Genomic DNA, 18,861 nt, shown 5'->3' with positions numbered 1-18,861 from the left:
ATAGTTAAGTAATAACATAAATCACTGTAGAAATGTATTATAAGTTTGTACAGCGCCCTTGAGGTGTTTTTGCACAAAAACGGCGCTATACAAGTCATCCAAGTATTATTATTATTATTTAAGTACAAAGTGGGGTATAAAAATACCCGGTACTTGTACTGGACACGATAAATACGCCTCTCCTCTATTGGCTTGATTTATGCTATTGGCTACCCTGTTGTTTGACGTTTTACATTTTACTATACGCTTGGGTATTTTATTATTATACCGGTTTAAATTTGGTAAATATTTCTACCACTATATTTCGATACGTAATTGCTTAACCTTTTCTCTGCATTTTACGTTTAAAATGAAGATTCATTCCTCTTCCGCAAAGTGTATATTTTGTTATTTTCTTTTGGTCCATTCATTTTGCTGACCTGTTCATTCATACAAACTTATAGGTATTCATAATATAGACGATCATTTCTACTCGACAAATATTAGCAATTCTCTTTCTGCGTATCTTACTTAACATTACTCGTTTCTAGAACAATATTCATAAAGTTAGATTCCTGTGATTAGACTGTTTTCATAGGTTATGTGTATAGGTACTATTATTTATGTTTGAATTGACGATTTTGTGCAATTAACGTTTTTATACATAATGTGTTTGGTTTGGTAATTATTAATTATCTTTAGGCACAGATAATGTAAATAACACTTTACGATTTTATTCAAGGAACAACTATTGACATTACTCTTTTTAAGGTGAATTGCTTGATAAAAATAAAAACTATTGACATGCACAAAATAGGTTATTTAGTTCTTAGTTTGGGTTTAAGAAGTAATTTATGCGTACTAACATTGAAACAAAGCTTCCACGAAGGTCAATCCATAGTAAAAAAATTGGCAAAGAGATCATTATAAGGGAAATTTTGAACTTTAATTGAATTAAAAATTAAATTTTAATGCATCTTTTCCGATGTAAATAGTTGTTTCTTGTAGTAATTAAGTAGAAACCAAGTGTAATTTCCAGAATCTGTGCCTATAAAGTGCGGCGGTTAGATAAATATTTACCTTGATACTATTTGTTTGTCTGTTTCAGACGTAAGTTAGCGAACATGAGCAAGCGAGGGAGGCGAGCCTCGTCCAGCGCTAGCCGCGGCGAGATGGACGACGTAGAAGAAGACAGCGACCAGGAGATGCCGCAGACGTCGCAGAGGAAGCGGCGGAAACCAGATCCGGTGAGGCAAACTCAAATGTCGCCCTTGAGGTGTTTTTGCACAAAAACGGCGCTATACAAGTCATCCAAGTATTATTATTATTATTGAACAATGGAATATAAATGTATCATATTTTGAACTTTATCCAGCCAAGGTCAATTCCCGCACAGGACCCGGGGCTCGATTTTCCGATAGCGATCAGGTGTTATTCGTTATGCGCTGTCTATGAACGAAAAATTACCTCGAAGAACTTTGTTGAATGTTTCATTTATAAAGGGTCTGCCATCTAACGTTTTTTTTCAACTAGTGCTTATTTCGTGAATGGTAACACTTAGCTCATGTCTGATTTGACAGATAATTAGTGTTATCCTTCCGCTGAACGAATATGGTTGTGTATACGCTTGAACAACGCTGGAAATATTGCGACATTACTTTGAAAATCATGGTAATGTTGCAGAATGTGTGCGAAAATTGCGTACGGATTTTGGAAGAAGAGAAGCACCGTCAGCTCCGTATGTTCGTTATCTTGTGAAAAAAGTGAAAGAAACTGGCATCCTCATCGATAAATCAAAGCGTGAAAAGCCAAAAACAGTGCGTACACCCGAGAATATTGCTGGTGTGGCAGAAAGTGTGCGTGAAGCGCCATCAACATCAATTCACCGTCGTTCTCAACAATTGAACGAATTTTTGTTCACGAAAATTGAAGAGGAGAATATTGGCAACATTTGGTTTCAACAGGACGGCGCTACGTGCCACACAGCCGAAGCTACACTCAATGTTTTTATAGCACTTTCAAAAAAAAAAGTTATTTGGCGGACCCTTTATATATGTATTCTTGAATGTTGAGGAGTTGAACAGATGATTATATTGGCAGCCCTGTGAATATTGTCTACGCTTCTGATGTTCTGACGTTTCTATGGTGATGGTTTGAAATGTCAAAAAGAAAACGCCACTGCGTCATTTTTGTACTCACCTTAGTTTTGACATCTAGAGCTGAAAAACTGGATTGGGGTGTTATGTACGGAGACCCAATGACTACCAGTTGATGCATTAATGCTTTAAAATTCCTGATGAAGTCTTCATCTGTCAAATTAGTGAAAGAATCGAACCTCTGTCGGAACGTTCTTGTTGGTCTCAAAGCAGCTACTTCAGATTGCTCTATATTATGTGTTGCAGCCAATATCGCTGTAAATCATTATATGGGACGTTATAACAATTTTGTAGAAATATATGATGCTCGTCCGTCGAAGAGCGCACGGGAAACGATCTTAGGTTACAATACAATAGATTTTGACAGCCGTTGAAGACAAGTCGGTGTCGTCTGGTTGAAAGGCTGATTTAAGCGTAATAGTAAGATTAAGAAAGGGACGATAATGGTTTGGGCATGTTAAGCGAATGAAGTAGAAGAAGTCGGGGACGCCAGAGGGAGACATGGCACGATCAAGTGAACCAAATCTTGAGTCGGCCATATAAAGAGTCAAAATAACAGAAGATTATGTATGAATGTGAATGAGGCAAGGAGTGTGTGCCGAGATAGAATTGTTTGGCAGTCTGTCCTCTCTGCTTACTCCTGTAGTAACTAAACTGAGTGATGGTTAGTTAGTTAAAGTGGACTGGACCAGTCAACATTATCAACGATGTTTGGAAACAGGTGAATCGAGCGTTGCTCAATTAACCACTTGGTTGATCGGAGCCTCAGATTAATGGATTGAAAGGGAACAACGGCCGTTACTGTAATATCTTATGGTTTTGATGCAGGGAGAACTGTGCCAGCAGATCTACGACACCATCCGTTGCTACAAGAAGGAGGATGGATCGCTCCTTTGTGACTCCTTCATACGGGCGCCCAAACGCAGACAGGAGCCGCAGTACTACGAGGTCGTTTCTCAGCCCATCGACCTCTTAAGGGTAAAGTCAAATCCATTACATTATTCTACAAACACTGCACAATTGGTCCCAACCATCTGGAGCCAATGAAACTATGGTATCCCCAATTGGAGTATGTTGCGAGGCTGAGACTAGTGGGGAGGGGAAGGATATAGAGAGAATTATTGTGAAGTGTTAATTTATGTATGTAGAAGCAATACCTTGTCGCCCGCTCCCAAGAGAAATACACATTTCAAATATAGAATTAAAATAATTTTTTTTTTTTTTTATATAACTCCACACAGGAGGCCCTGAAGAAAATAATTTCCCTCAGGGCCTATGTCATCTTTGGGGATGCTGTGTGGAGGGTCTTTTTGTGGAGAGGAAGGAGTGAACATGGGTCTTGAAGAGTCCCATGTTGTAGGAGGGAGGAAACACAGAGGCCGGCAGTTCGTTCCACAGCCGAGCTGTTGAACTTAAGAACGAATCGTAGAAGCGACCCGTTCTCATGTGACAAGTGTCAACTGTGTACAAATGTTGGGCGCGCGTTTGGCGTGTATCCCGACTACGCACCGGTGCCGAAGGGATCAATGACGCTAGTTCCTCAGAGCATCTTCCATTGTAATACCGATAGAACAAGGACAGCATACCTACCTGACGCCTGTGCTCTAAAGATTGCAGTCCGTTTGTTAAGATTGGGGAATCTATCAAACGGACCGCCCGTTTTTGCACAGAGTCTAGGGATTTTTTCAGGTATTTAGGGGCTCCGGACCAGAGATGGCTGCCAAATTCGACAGTAGGGCGCACTTGCGATTTGTACAGGGTCAGCAGTTGTGTACTATTAAAGTATCTGCGGGCCCTGTACAGTACGCCCAGCTTCTGAGAGGCCAGCTTTACTCTGGCTTCGATGGAGCCCCCGTACCTGAGCTGGTCACTTATAGTTACACCAAGCATATCAATGTATTTATAATTATATAATATAATTTCTGGACACAATCAGTTCCAATTTTGAAAATCACACTTTAATATTTTTTTCAGACTTTATGTCTGGATTAAATCTTCCCTACAGGAAAAACTAAACCCTTCCACACACTTTTCCACAAATTATCATCTAGCCAATCCACATTATGCAAGTGCATTATTTATTTATTTATTCATATTCGGGAAATCGACAGTTTACATTTAATCAGTTTGTACATAAGTATTATATAGTAAAATAAAACCAATTATGGATTTCCTCCTTGTGACTTTAACTGAGACAGCATAATATGGAATAAGTTATTTAAATTTGTGAGAAAGGAAAATGAATTGAAAAATTTATACAAAACAAAAGATTATATAAAACGACAAATTTACCAAACAATACATTTATAGCCATGGAGAGAGGTTGTAGGTATAAATCAAATCATAATAGAGATATAAACAATAGAGACATAAACATTATTCACAAACCATCAGAGAAATATTCTTTTATGGACCTCTTGTATTTGTTAACTTCGCAACTGAAAATATCAACCTTGGATAATACGCAAATAAATAATAAATACAATACAATACAAGAACAACATGTCAAGTAACAAGAGATGAATGGGAAAAAAATAATTCACCGACTCCAAATATTTTCATATCAGAGGGTTCAGCTCGGTAAAACTCCTAACTGGACCTATAAATCCTACTGATCCCTCAATATAAATATGTATTTAAAAAATCTTTCGTAATCTTGCATGAATTTAAAATGACTGATTTTTGAAACTTCCGATTTTATTGTCGGGGTTAAATCTTCCCCATAGGAAAAACTAAACCCTTCCACACACTTTTCCACAAATGATCATCTAGTCAATCAACATTATGTAAGTGCATTATATAAGCAAAATAAATACAAAACAATACAAGAACAACATGTCAACTCACCAGAGATCAAATGGGAAAATAATTCACCGATTCCAGATATTTTCATATCAGAGGGTTCGGCTCGGTAGTACTTCTAACAGGGCCTATAAATCCTACTGATCCCTCAACATAAATATTCAAAAAATCTTTTGTTATCCTACATGTATTCAAAATGACCGACTTTTGCATCTTTATATATAAATTTTTTGATAGATCTAATACGCCTAAATTTTTAATGAGAGAGCTAGGTATAATGCCAGTAGCCGAAATAACGAATGGTAATATTTTTATAGTCTGAGAATGCCAAATTTTTTTTATTTCATTTCCTAAATCTGTGTATTTTCTTATTTTTTCATTAACAGATTTTTGAATATAAGTACCTATTATAATTGTAGGAGTGAAGCTGAAAGTATTATCATTGCCTTTCAAAGAAAGAAATTCACCTTTCGAATGTTAGTAAAATCTATCCAATGACATATAAAAATACAAGACGCGTTATATTCACACTAATCGAACATAAAACATAGCACCGCTTATGAAAAGGATAGCCATTCGCAGATTATGTATATGTACAGCCTGCCAAAGTAAGTCCTCTGGACATAGTTGAGTGAAACCACGCTCGTTGTCTCAGTAAAGTATCATCACCCATCTAAGACAGTAGTTATAGGCCTTAGTCGTCAAGTCACTAGATATAAGTCTTAGATGTAAGTCATTAGTTTTAAGTCAGTAGTTTTTGTATTTATTATTTGATTAATGTATTTTTACAGCACCCTTTAGGTGATTTTTCAAGAAAACGACGCTATGTAAATTAGCCAAATATTAAATTATTATTATTATTAAGCATTTGAACAAAATAAATACGCATTTCGAATAAAGAATTATTAAGGCGATGCACTACGTAGTAATGCAAAATCATGTGTTTTTTGTTTGAAAATTTGGTCACCTATAAATGTTTCAGATGCTTTAATTAAATACTGCAAGTAGAATACCTCTTGGCCTTTGAAATAATTGAGTATTTTTTATATAAGTCTTTTTATAAGCCCAGAATAAAATAATGTATAAGGCATATGAAAACTGCTTTAACTCCTTGAGGTACGAACTTTTTTTTCTTATTTTTTACCTTTTTTTTTTTTTTAATCAATTGATGTAACTTATAATAACGAGGAATAAATATTTAAAAAAAAATTGGACTGAAGGCTTTTCAGGAATGAGGTGGTCAAAATTTTATACCACAGTACACATGGGAAAAAAAATATTAGGTTCAAATCAAAAGTTTATTAGAAATAAAAAAAGGCCATTTTATATGACTAATTGTGGAAATTTTCAAAACAGTTTTTATCTTTTTTTACACAAAGGGGTACTTTGCAAACACAACATATCCAGTTGGAACGAATGGGCCTGTCTTTTGTACTACAATTCGCACAAAGACGTGAAGTAGTATGTTCTGGCCGGTGGGCGCTATTTTTCAGACGTATTTCAGGGTCCACGTAAGGCTTGTCTCTTAATTTCCACCACCTCCGATGTGGACCCACGCTTTTTGGTGCATTTCAGCTCCTCTTCAGCCAAAAGTCCTCTGTAAACTTGCCTCCTGAAATCTTTGAGCCTCAATGGATTGTCTTTGTCAGCCTTACCCAACTTGCAGAGCTCTGTGTAAACAATGTAAGAATTTACAATTGTTGCATCTAAAAAGTGGAAAAATAAACGATGCCACCATTTTTTAGACATTCTGTTTATCGAGTGAACCGCCTTCTTTTGATCAAACTTGTCCACATAATTCATGCAGTTGTTATAATTATTTAGAGCCAACGGACATGGCACCCTTGTGATCTCACCAGTTTTCTCTTTACGGTTGACATGCATGGCATCCTTTGGGTTGTGAAAGTTTGAAAGGAGGTGTACAGCTCTTCTATCTCTCCATTTTATCATGGAAATTCCTGTATCACTCACGTACCAGTCATATTCACCTCTTTTTAGGTTTTTATCATCCTTCATCTTAGGCAAATATTTTCTGGTTGATTGGACAGTTCCACATGAGCGAATATTCATATCTTTCAGCTGTTTTTGTAGGGGGTAGCAATTAAAATAATTTTCAAAGTAAACTGTGTAGTTACGACCTTGAATAGATTGACAAAAATTTTAGACAACTCTTGGCCCTAAGTTAGACTCAGCGTAGTCACCAATTTTTTCTGTGTATATTTCAAATTTTAAGTTGTATCCATTTTCTGCACACATCATCCAGATCTTATAGCCTCTTTTAATGGGTTTTTTGGGCATGTATTGCTTCAATGTGCTGCGGCCTTTGAATTTGACCATGCTCTCGTCAATTGCCAAAGTAGGTGATGGCTTGTAATTTCGATCAAAGGTGTCTGACAAGCAGTTCAACAAAGGCCTTATTTTATATAATTTATCGAAATTAAGTTGACCTTTAGCAGGCATCAATGAATTGTCGTTGAGATGAAGGTTTGACAACAGCCAGCCAAACCTATGGACTGTCATAAATCTTGAAATATAGGGGTCGTGTAAATCAGGGGACGATGACCAATAGTCTCTATAACTGGGGGATTTTTTAATTCCCATTACTAAATTTAGTGCAATGAATTTTTTAATTTCCTGAACGGTTGTGGGTTGGTGATTTTTCCCGACTTGTTGTGCGTATAGATTGGTCTGGAAGCAGATATTTTCAATCAAACTAGGAGTCCAAAATTTCAGAAAAATTTCCAAAGGTGTGGGATTTTCCATCGTAAGAAAGTCATTATATAGTCCTGTTTCTTCACGGAATTCACCAGGGAGGGCGGTATTGAATGTACGGCTCCATTTAGGCACGACTATAATCGCAGGTATGACAGGTGTAGATGCAGTTGTGCCTGGAACAGCAGCGGTGGATGACAAAACGGACATTGAGATATTAGGACTATACTGGGCAGATGGAGAAGACGATACTGGTCGGTTACGCGTACGCGAAAGATGAACATCAAAAGTAGATGGTGATTGTGAACCAAAAGGGCTGGATGTGCCTGCTATAGGGTGATCGAGTGTGGTAGATGAAGAAGACGCCGGGATTTGATTCCTCACACAAGATAGAGGCAGTTCATCATCATCATCGTCCGAAGAGGCGCTAACTGTGACATTTGCTAGATGCTCCTCCTGTAGATCCTCTTCCTCATTGTCTGAGCACCCATAACAACTGTCATCATCAGAAGGTATCTCTTCTAAAAGCATTCCTGCGATTTCTTCTTGGCGAAGACCTTTCTTCGGCATGGTGTATCTGTAAAATTATAAAATCAGAATAACCATGTTGTAAGACTAAAAAAATTACCTCAAGTACGGTGGTCGAAAAGCAAAACCACCAAAAAATTTCGATTTTACAAAAAAATACTATATTTATAGACATTTCTTATTGATAATTCAACAAATGAAATACAAGGGCACTAGAATTCATAAGAAATGGACAAAAATTCGAAATACATACCGTTATATTTCACTTTAAAGTCGGAGATCACAAAAAACCACAATTCGCTGGCAATTGTCAGACACATAACCAAACCGTGCAAAGCCACCTATTATCGCTATTGGAAACTAAATAGTAGAGAATCTATGTCTCACATGGCATTTAAAAAACTTGTCAATAGATGGCCGTTTTAGCATAATTATTTATTTTCAAGGTGGCCGAATTTTGAAACCACAGTACTTCAAAGAGTTAAAGTTCAAAATCTCCTACTTACGAACCCATTTTCGGTTATAGTTTTATTGTATAATGTGGCAAGTTAAGTTATTTATAAAATGATCGAAAAACATTTGAATATTTGTGCCTGAACATCTACAAAATAAAATAAAAGGCACTTTTTGGCCATGTTTTTTTCTTGCATAAATCAAAACAGGCGAATGGTGTTAAGCGGGAATTTAAGCCTTATCGCCATCTACGTAAGGTGTGTTATTGATAGCGGCTCGATTCAAAATATTACACGACGTAGTGCATCGCCTTAATTCATAAAATAATTTTGGTACCTAATTTATCGCTTGCCTGATATAATAAGTAGTTTCAATTTTGAATTAAAAACTCATTTAACTTGAACGATGTTACGCATAACGCAGGAATATTTCGTATTACTAACCAACTCCCCGACAGCTAACATTAGTATGTTTATGCCTTCAGGCTAATTTGTTGGCTTTTCGGAACAACTCATATGGTCTGACAGAAATCCTTGTCTTCCTTACTATTGTAGTTAGAAATAAGATTTTTTTTTTAATGTAAATATCGCTCCCAACTGCTCCCAACTATTTGGAGACTATGGAATCCCCAATTGGGTTATGTTGTGAGGCTGAAGGAGAAAGAGACGGGGAAGAAGAAGGTGTGGGAGTACCTGTCTATTCAGATCTGATCACGAAACACGGCTAAAGCCATTTCAAGCAACCTTTTAATTCTGAATAGTGGTCTTGCACCTGGGCGATACTGAGAGTATTTTAAATGAATAAGTTGTGAAATAACACAATTTAATCAAATAAAATTTCCTTGCGCACGCCGGGATTTGAACCCGCGACCTTTGGCTTGCTAGTCGAGAGCCTTACCCCTCCACCACGGAGGTCGAAACGGTGTTAGAAACAAAGAAAACACCACACTTTATATTCAAATCTATAAACACAGAATAATTAAAATATGCACTTTTATGAAACAAAAGGTACCGGACGGTACTCGTTAATTTTTTATTAACTATTTTCATATGTAACAACAAAAAATTGAGGTAACAATAACGTTTTTAATACATTTGTTTAATAGCAAGCTTTTTTAATATTTTTTCTTTATCAATAATTTAAGTTACAAAAAACGTAATAGTATAGGATCCCTTAAAGAACGACCGTCACCGAGATGTTTATTTGATGAAACGTATTTTATATTTAATTTAATATGTCAATAAATATATTGCATATCGGTTGCCTAGCAAATTTTAGTCCAGGGTATGATTAATTAATAATTAAAAAAAAAATTTTTTTTTAAACATTTCACCGGTTTGATTATTATACAAATTCTATACAAATCGAAAGTATGAAACCCATAGAATATGCAAACGTTAGGTTGCCTACTCTTTTCCGGTCACAACTCTCAGGTTGCCATGTATAAACAGGTAAATCGAAAAAGCATTTTGCACCGGTCTGATTATTGAATAAAAATTATATGAAATTAAAGATTATTTCATTATGAACACGATGGTATAAGGTTGCCTGCTAAAAATCAGTCCCGAATTCCGGTTGTCGAATTTTGAAAACTAAAACTTTTTGAAAACATGCCGCGAATTCTCGTGTGCGACTGAGAGGTCCCAACCACTCTGTGCACTCTAGACTAGATGGTACCTTGCACGAGTCTATCGCTATCCTTTTCATTTTCAAGAACAAATAGCATGCGCACTCTCTTTGTTTTAATGGACGGACAGCTGCTATGCTTTGTCCTCTTCTATCGCATGGGATGGTTGGTTGGGACCTCTCAGTCGCACACGAGAATTCACGGCATGTTTTCAAAAAGTTTTAGTTTTCAAAATTCGACAACCGGAATTCGGGACTGATTTTTAGCAGGCAACCTTATACCATCGTGTTCATAATGAAATAATCTTTAATTTCATATAATTTTTATTCAATAATCAGACCGGTGCAAAATGCTTTTTCGATTTACCTGTTTATACATGGCAACCTGAGAGTTGTGACCGGAAAAGAGTAGGCAACCTAACGTTTGCATATTCTATGGGTTTCATACTTTCGATTTGTATAGAATTTGTATAATAATCAAACCGGTGAAATGTTTAAAAAAAATTTTTTTTTTTAATTATTAATTAATCATACCCTGGACTAAAATTTGCTAGGCAACCGATATGCAATATATTTATTGACATATTAAATTAAATATAAAATACGTTTCATCAAATAAACATCTCGGTGACGGTCGTTCTTTAAGGGATCTTAGACTATAAAGTGAGCCATTTTATTTTATTTTTCATTTTTGTTTTCAGATTTTTATATTTCAAAAAGTATATGTTTATTTGTAATCTCTAAATAGTATCTCTATCCGCGTCTGTCTGTTTCTGCGTTCTTCTAAACTACGCAACGGATTTTGATAGGGTTTTGTCATTTAGCAAATTTCCTCCAGAAGGTGCGGGAGTACCAGTCTATTCTGATCTGGTCACGAAACACGGCCAAAGCCATTTCAAGCAACCTTTCAATTCTGAATAGTGGTCTTGCGCTCTCTCTATGTAATGGTTAAGGTTTTCACGGGTGTAAGATTTAGAATACATGCATATTATATTTGTAGAAAGTGGAGAAAAGTCAATGTTTATCCTAGAATTCACACCCTCAAAACTTTACTCCAAAACATTAAGGCGAAATAGGTAGACTTGACCTGAAATTTGGCATTTTTGAGGCCACTTTTAGACGTATGGACACTTTTCTAGAAAAAAACACAAATTGATTTCGAAAGATCGTTATTTTATCTAGTAAAGTAAGATGTAAAATTTTGAAAAATAATATTATTTTCATATCATAATAAAGTGTTACCGTTGGACGATGCGCAGATTTGTTGCATTTTCAAAGGTGAAGTTGTATTATACAGCAAATATTTCAAATCATTGAATAATAATGTATAAACAATCAATAAATTATCTATCATATGTATGTATAAGAATTTTGTTTTTATTTCAAATAAAATTACTAATAAATAAATCCGAGCACGCGTTTTGTGACGAAAATCCCTCAATTGGACTATTTATTTATGGTCTTACAAATTGGTATAGTTCAGATTTTTTTAGAAAAATAATTTACCAAGACATAATTGAAACATTAGAAATAATTTATGACCAAAAAATATATTCTTAAAGTATATAATAGTAATTAATTTCGATTCGCGTTTGTTGTTTGTGTCTTGCCCCGGCGCAAGCCGAAATTTTATCATTCCCCGCTGCGACAGAGCGGCGAGCGGACGTCTATTCCACGCCAGTCTACTTGATAACATTTTAAAGAAATTCCTCGCTTAAAAATGAGGAGGAAAATACCCTCGAAAAAAAGTTTTATTAGATAGCACAAATTACGACATCAAAAACGTACGTGGGAGATATATTTTCAGAAAAAACAAAGGTTAGTGATATTTAATTATCCGTGTACATTGTTCGTACTTATATGCTACAGGGTCGTTCGAAAGAATCAGTCAGAATAAGCACATATTTTTATAACATTTGGCGATAATTTTGTGTTGTTTAACCCATTTACGCCTGCCGTGCCCAAACGAGGACGCCTTCAAATCTACCCACCATTTTGTTATTAATGTGGTAAGTTTTGCTAACAGTGCATTATCGTCGAGTTAATTGATGTGTCTTACATTTTATATCAAACATTTTGGATAACACCATTTATAAAAAGTATTTTAGTGTCATAAATAAAGTGAATCTCAGAGTCGCGGTGATTACCAAATGTAAGTATTTTTTTTATATGTTTACGTTCGTAAATTTTTAATTTTTCTACATAATCTTATTGAACACTTTGTTTACTTTGGAATAAAAATTTGATAAGGTAAAATATATAATTTACTGAACTGTGAACTACTTTTTTTTGTTGGTGTCCCCAAATAGGGACAATGGGCACATAAAGAGTAAAATATTCTTTTTTTTACAGAGTTTTGACTGCACATAAATATGTCAAAACGGCAATTTGAAGTAAGCGATAACTATCATGGACTCCAGGAGGCCCTTGATGTTATTATGGCAGAAGAGGACTCAGATGTTGAATTTGATATCGTTGCTCTTCCCCCACAAACAAGTATCCTCACTGACGAAGAAGAAGGCGATGAAGACAATATTATTACCAATGACATGCAAAGAGATATTCCTGGAAATATCGAAGTTTTTGTAAACAGAAACGAAGAAGATTGGGACAGTTCTGATGAAGAGCCTTTGTCGAATTCCGCTAGAAGGCAACGATGCAATGTTGGGCCCCGTTGGCGTAAATGCGAGCCTAGCTACGATCACATGCCTTTTGATGAGAATAATGTACAACAACGATGCAAAAACCTAATTACTGATCTCAAAGGTAAAAATCCTGTTTCAATTTTTGAGAAGATTTTTGATCAGGAAGTAATCGATATGATTCTTCAATATTCTGATTTGTCTGCAATAAACATGATATCAATATTACCGTTGGTGAGTTGAAAACATTTTTGGGCATTCTACCTCTATTTGGTTATCACACTTTGCCTCGCGAACGTCTATTTTGGTCTTTAGACGAGGACTGTAATGTACCTGTTGTTTCTAAGGCAATGACGAGAAACAGATTTTTAGATATCAAAAAGTACCAACATTTTTGTGATTATATTGTAGCTGCTGAAACATCAGATAAAATGTTCAAGATGCGAACCCTTGCTGAGGTTCTCATGAAGAAATTTATGCAATGGGGAGTGTTTCACACAAATCTGTCAATAGATGAATCCATGGTGAAATATTTTGGACGTCATCCATCGAAACAATTTATTCGAGGTAAGCCTGTACGCTTCGGTTATAAAAATTGGATGCTCGCTAGTGCTGATGGCTACTGCTACAATTTTGATATTTATTGCGGCAAGTCGCAAAAACCCACCAATGAGCCGTTGAGTACACGAGTTGTGAAAAACCTGTTGAACAAGCTAAACACAGATCCTAGAGACCATGTTGTGTTCTTCGATAATTTTTTCACTAGCTATGCATTGATGCGGGATTTATGGGAATCTGGCTACAGGAACTGTACGTAAGGGTAGGACCTGCAAATTTTCTCTCACACCCGTCAAGGAGATGAAAAAGAAAAGTCGTGCTGACTTTGACTACCGGTTCAACACGATCAATAAAATATTGTTTGTTCGCTGGCTGGATAACAGCGTTTGTACAATGGGAACAAACTACGATAATTTTCTTCCGAGCTCAATCGAAAAGAAGAAAATCGATGAAAGTATTCCTCAAGTATTTATGAATTACAACAGAGGCATGGACGTGTCGATCAAGCCGATCAGTCGATTTCAACGTATCGAACTTCAATACGAGGCAAGAAGTGGTGGTGGGTGTTATTTACATACATGTTCGATCTACACATACTTAGTAACGACGTGAAGATGGACCAGCTACAATTTCACCCATCAGCCTCTGTAGTGCTCAATTTACAATTTGATGGTTTTGGCCACTTTCCGGAGAAGTTGACAAAACAGTTGCGATGCACTATTTGCCATAGTAAGTCACGTTAGGAGTGCAAAAATGCAAAAAATCTTTGTGTATTGAAAAATCATTCTTCGAGAAATACCATACTGAATGTGCCCAGTGTCCCCATTTGAGCACGGCACTTTTTTGTCAAGTAAATAAAAAAAAATTAAATATATTTTTTTTATTTTTGTTAAAAAACTCTATTTCCTACTACATAAAATGAATTTATTCTTTTTTCTACGATTACTTTAGTCTTGGGCGTAAATGGGTTAATTTCCAGGGAAAAGAATCAACTATGGACAGGAGTTTATGTCTGTTATCGTTTTTTCATGTATAAATGTTAAAACTTATGCCAAAGTACGTGAAACTGTTTGTGATTGGTAGTCAAAAAGTGACACGAACCAAATGAATTTCGATTCGTGATGTGCGATTCAAATCATTTTTTTGTTCATAATTTCTATTTTATTGTCCAATTCACTATTACATTGGTATAATTCAACATATTTAATGTTTTTTGTGTTACTTTTTGTCAGTTTCATAATTTCATATTGTGAATTGAGCTTCTTGTTTTAGGAAAAAAAAACAAGGTTATTTTTGACATACAAACCTATGATTTTTACTCGTGAATTTAATAACATTTCGAAAATTAGACGAGTCAGGTCGCTCCGTTAATCATGAAAACAAATACATGAAAGCGATACAATATTATGCAATCGCATAACTACATATGTAGGTAGGTACCGTAGAAAATAGTTGGAAATAAAACCTAGTTTTAATATATAAACTACTTCAGTTGTAAGGAATAAACCCTCTTTTCAATGTCATACATATCAAATCAAGTAATACTTTGAAGATAAGTATTAGAAATAAAACTTACCGGTAATACCTTTCGGACAAACGAATAAATAAGTAAAACAAAAGATTTTTACTCACCTTTGGAAAACTCGTGTAAAATATTTAAAAAAAAAACAAATTAAACAAATATTTGAAATTTTTTTAAATGTATATTTATATACCTACATATTTTATATCTACCATGTCAACAAACTGCATTTGTATTTATTTATGTTTACGCACTCCGACGTATAATTTACAAATATGTATGTAACTACTTATAAGGAAGAAAGCTACAACCAAGAATTAAACAACAATAATTGTTATTTCATCGGAACCATGCTGTAGTTTTCACTGCCGCGCGAGTGGACGGCTCGCAGCGGAATGAATTCGGTATTTCTGTCTCGGTCTAAAAAAACGTCCGATCGCGAGATCGTCTTTTAACGAAATTTGAATTCTCGTCCGCTGGTTAAATCGCCTTAACAACCCCAAGCAATGCCGGGTACATGTCGGCTAGTAATAAAATATAAGAGTGTATTTCATCACCTTTCTAAAACAATTAAAAAATATAAAATAAAATACTCGGACCGTCTGACAGAATGTGGCGGAGGGCTGAAGAATTAATTAACAATAAATATTGATTAGCAACAATGATGCTGTGCTTTTAGGTCCAGCAGAAGCTGAAGACGGATACGTATGACGATATTGAAGAGCTGTCGGCGGACATGGAGCTGCTGGTGAATAACGCCAAGGCCTTCTACAAGCCGGACACCGCCGAGTACCGCGATGCCGTCAGCCTATGGAACCTCTTCACGCAGACCAGGAACACACTGGAGAATTCTACAAGTAAGTTCTTTAACACTTTGGCCCTTCGTACTTGCAAGCTACGTTACTGACGCAACCACGAGTAGCCTACCGGTATGCTACTCTTTAAAGCAGATTTCCTTACACGGCGCTACCCAGATTATTTTATTTTTTATTTTATTTATTAGCGTTATAAACAGTCTTTATACATGCATATATGACAGTGATCAGAGTAGTTATGTCATTGACCAATAAAATAATGACAAAACAAACCATAACAGAAAAATACATAACAACATACCTAATACAAACAATTCAGATAAAGTACATCAATTATCAAAAATGTATTAATCAATTGAAAAATTAAAAAAAAAAACAATGAAATATTAAGTTTTTTGGTTAAATAAGATGCAGTTTCACTTTTTTACAGATGCTGTGAATTTAGCTAGGTTCGTGTTAAACACATCGATGTTTGGGCATAATCTATTAAATGTGCTACAGCTTCTTCTTATAAATACCTTTTTAGGTAATTTGTACTGCTTTTAGGAATATAAAACGTATCCAGAGATCGAGTAACTCTTTTTGGACATTTAAAATGAATATTTTGTAGTAAGTATGGCCTATCAATATGGTTATGAAGTATCTTATAGAGCATCAATAGGTCTCTGATATCACGGCGTTGTTCAAGAGATTTAAGGTTTATAGGGACATAGTATTCATCATTTCGCACGCGATAAGAGACATATTTGATAAACTTTTTCTGAACTCTTTCTAGATGTGCTTTATAAGTAGAACAATGAGGGTTCCACACTGTTGAAGCGTACTCCAGGTGGCTTCTGACGTAAGATATGTAAAGAATCTTAAAAGTTTGTTAAATTTTGAAAACTGAACTTACTCTAAGTATAAATCCCAACATTTTCAAAGCCTTCGACGTGATATGCTCGACGTGAGATTGAAACATAAGCTTACTGTCTAATAGAACTCCAAGATCTCTTATTACATTTACCCTGTTTAAAATATTGTTCTTAATTAAGTATGGATATAATATTGTGTTTGTCTTTCGAGAAAAAGAGATGACGCTACATTTATCTGCATTCAGAAGAAGACGATTTTCTAGACAATATACATTAACCAGAGAGTTCAGATCATTCTGGAGCTCCATACAATCCCTCTCAGACTTAATTATTTTGACAATCTTTTTGTCATCCGCATATAGATACAGCTGAGAGTTATGGATAGTTTTGTTGACATCATTTATAAAAATATTAAATAAAAGGGGACCAAGATGAGAATCTTGGGGAACTCCTGAGGTTACGGGGGACGAAACTAGAGCAGAACTATACTGAACTTGATCATTTTTCCTAATACCATGAATGAATTAATACTAATCAGAACAATCAAAGACTTCGACTCGTTGGAGGTTATATAAATCGTGTATCTGTCGCTAGTACGCAGCTTGTTACAATACAATTCAATAGTGTGGTCCCCATACTACCAGATTCATATAAAAAATATTGAACGTGTACAGCACAAATTTTTACGATTTATTAACTTCAAATTACACATACCTATTCAACACATAAACTATACATTCTTACTAAACATAATAATAATAATTGGATGACTTTTATAGAGCCGTTTTTGTGCAAAATCACCTCAAGAGCGCTGTACAAACTTATAATACATTTCTACAGTGATCTATGTTATAACTTAACTATTTATGGAGATAATATACAGTACAATACTTACCTGGTAGGTCACTTGAGATTAACACTTAATTAACATTATCTAATTGTTTGTTAGCGAAATTTAGATACAGGATTTAGGACATAATTGGAAAATTAAATATAACTGGACTTTCTCTCAGGAATGGTATATTTAATTCAAGGGTACGACAGCTTAAAAAGGTAAGTTTTTAGTTTAGATCTGAATTCTGTTGGACTTGTTATGGATCTTAGTTCTGGAGGGAGTTTATTCCAAGCCTTCGGCCCAGATACTCCGAAAGCGCGAACACCAAACTTAGTATTTGGCTTGCGCTTAGGTTCTATCAGTCTGCCTACAGCTGATGATGTTGTTGATCTAAGAGTTGACTGCCTCAGACCAGTGTTTTCCGGGACGCATAGTTCAGAGATGTAGGGTGGGGCCATTTCATTGATGGATTTAAACACCATCCAGCACAGTTTGTACCGGATTCTTTCAGGGCACTTGATCCAGTGAAGGTTACAAAGGTGTTCTGAAATGTGTGAATATTTTGAAACCCCGGCTACGAGCTGTGCTGCTGCATTAAACACTGATTGAAGTTTGTCAATTTGATATTTTGGAAGGCCGGCATAAATGCCGTTGCAGTAATCAAGACGTGAGACTACGTAAGATTTGAAAAGTAGTTTTATTGCTTCTGTAGGAAGGTTTCTTCGAACAGACTTGAGTTGTCTTAGGTGAAAATAACCGGTGCTTACAGTCCTATTTATTTGACTTTCAAACGAAAAGTCTGAATCTAAATTGACACCGAGAAGTTTGACTGTTGTTTTTGTTTGCTGTTACTTAAAATATATTCCCTAGAAAACAGAAGAAAAATAAATGACCTAACTTTTTTATTTAAGATTATTAACTCCAAACTAGACTGTTGTGAACTCCTGCAATTCATAGATTTCAGAGTACCTACTCGAGCAACTAGGCTAAATATATTATTCTGCAACAATAACTTTAGTACCAACTCTCACATACATGCACCTATTTCTCGCTTCCACACACTTGGAAAGAAATTCACCTCAAATATCGACATATTTAATATGAGTTTGCCTGTGTTCAAGAGATACCTGAATGACATTTTTATGTAGCATATTTAAAAAGCGATTGCGTATATTTGTTGTTTTCTTGTTTTTTATGTGTTATTTTTGTGTTGATGCAGGAAATTATGCAAAATATGTATAGTGTAAAAGCCCATCAGGGAGTTTAAATTAATAAATAAATATAATAATAATATAATATTATTAAAAAAATTAATTATTTTAATTAAAAATTATTTAATAATATAATATTATTAAAAAAATTAAGTGACATCGGATTCT

General features: G+C 35.2%; 1 protein-coding gene across 5 annotated transcripts in view; it reads left to right on the top strand.

Annotated features, from left to right (window-relative positions):
• The first annotated feature begins 214 nt into the window (after positions 1 to 214).
• Positions 215 to 18,861, top strand: part of polybromo (protein) — a 72,045-nt gene continuing 53,398 nt past the window's right edge. For 4 of the 5 annotated variants that reach the window (XM_089646958.1, XM_089646955.1, XM_089646956.1 and 1 more), the window contains exons 1-4: positions 215 to 281; positions 1,088 to 1,226; positions 2,964 to 3,113; positions 15,658 to 15,835. In XM_089646958.1, the coding sequence (XP_089503084.1) occupies positions 1,104 to 1,226; positions 2,964 to 3,113; positions 15,658 to 15,835 (451 nt within the window). In that variant the 5' untranslated portion in view covers positions 215 to 281; positions 1,088 to 1,103. Of the gene's footprint in view, positions 282 to 489; positions 591 to 1,087; positions 1,227 to 2,963; positions 3,114 to 15,657; positions 15,836 to 18,861 lie in introns of those variants that run through there. The other variant, XM_089646954.1, reaches the window with a different exon arrangement.

Source organism: Hesperophylax consimilis, chromosome 25, assembly GCF_061612785.1.
Source record: "Hesperophylax consimilis isolate HC1 chromosome 25, BYU_Hcon_1.0, whole genome shotgun sequence".
Classification (NCBI taxonomy): domain Eukaryota; kingdom Metazoa; phylum Arthropoda; class Insecta; order Trichoptera; family Limnephilidae; genus Hesperophylax; species Hesperophylax consimilis.
The sequence above is the reverse complement of the archived record's forward strand: the minus strand, read 5'-3'. Positions and strand labels throughout refer to the sequence as shown.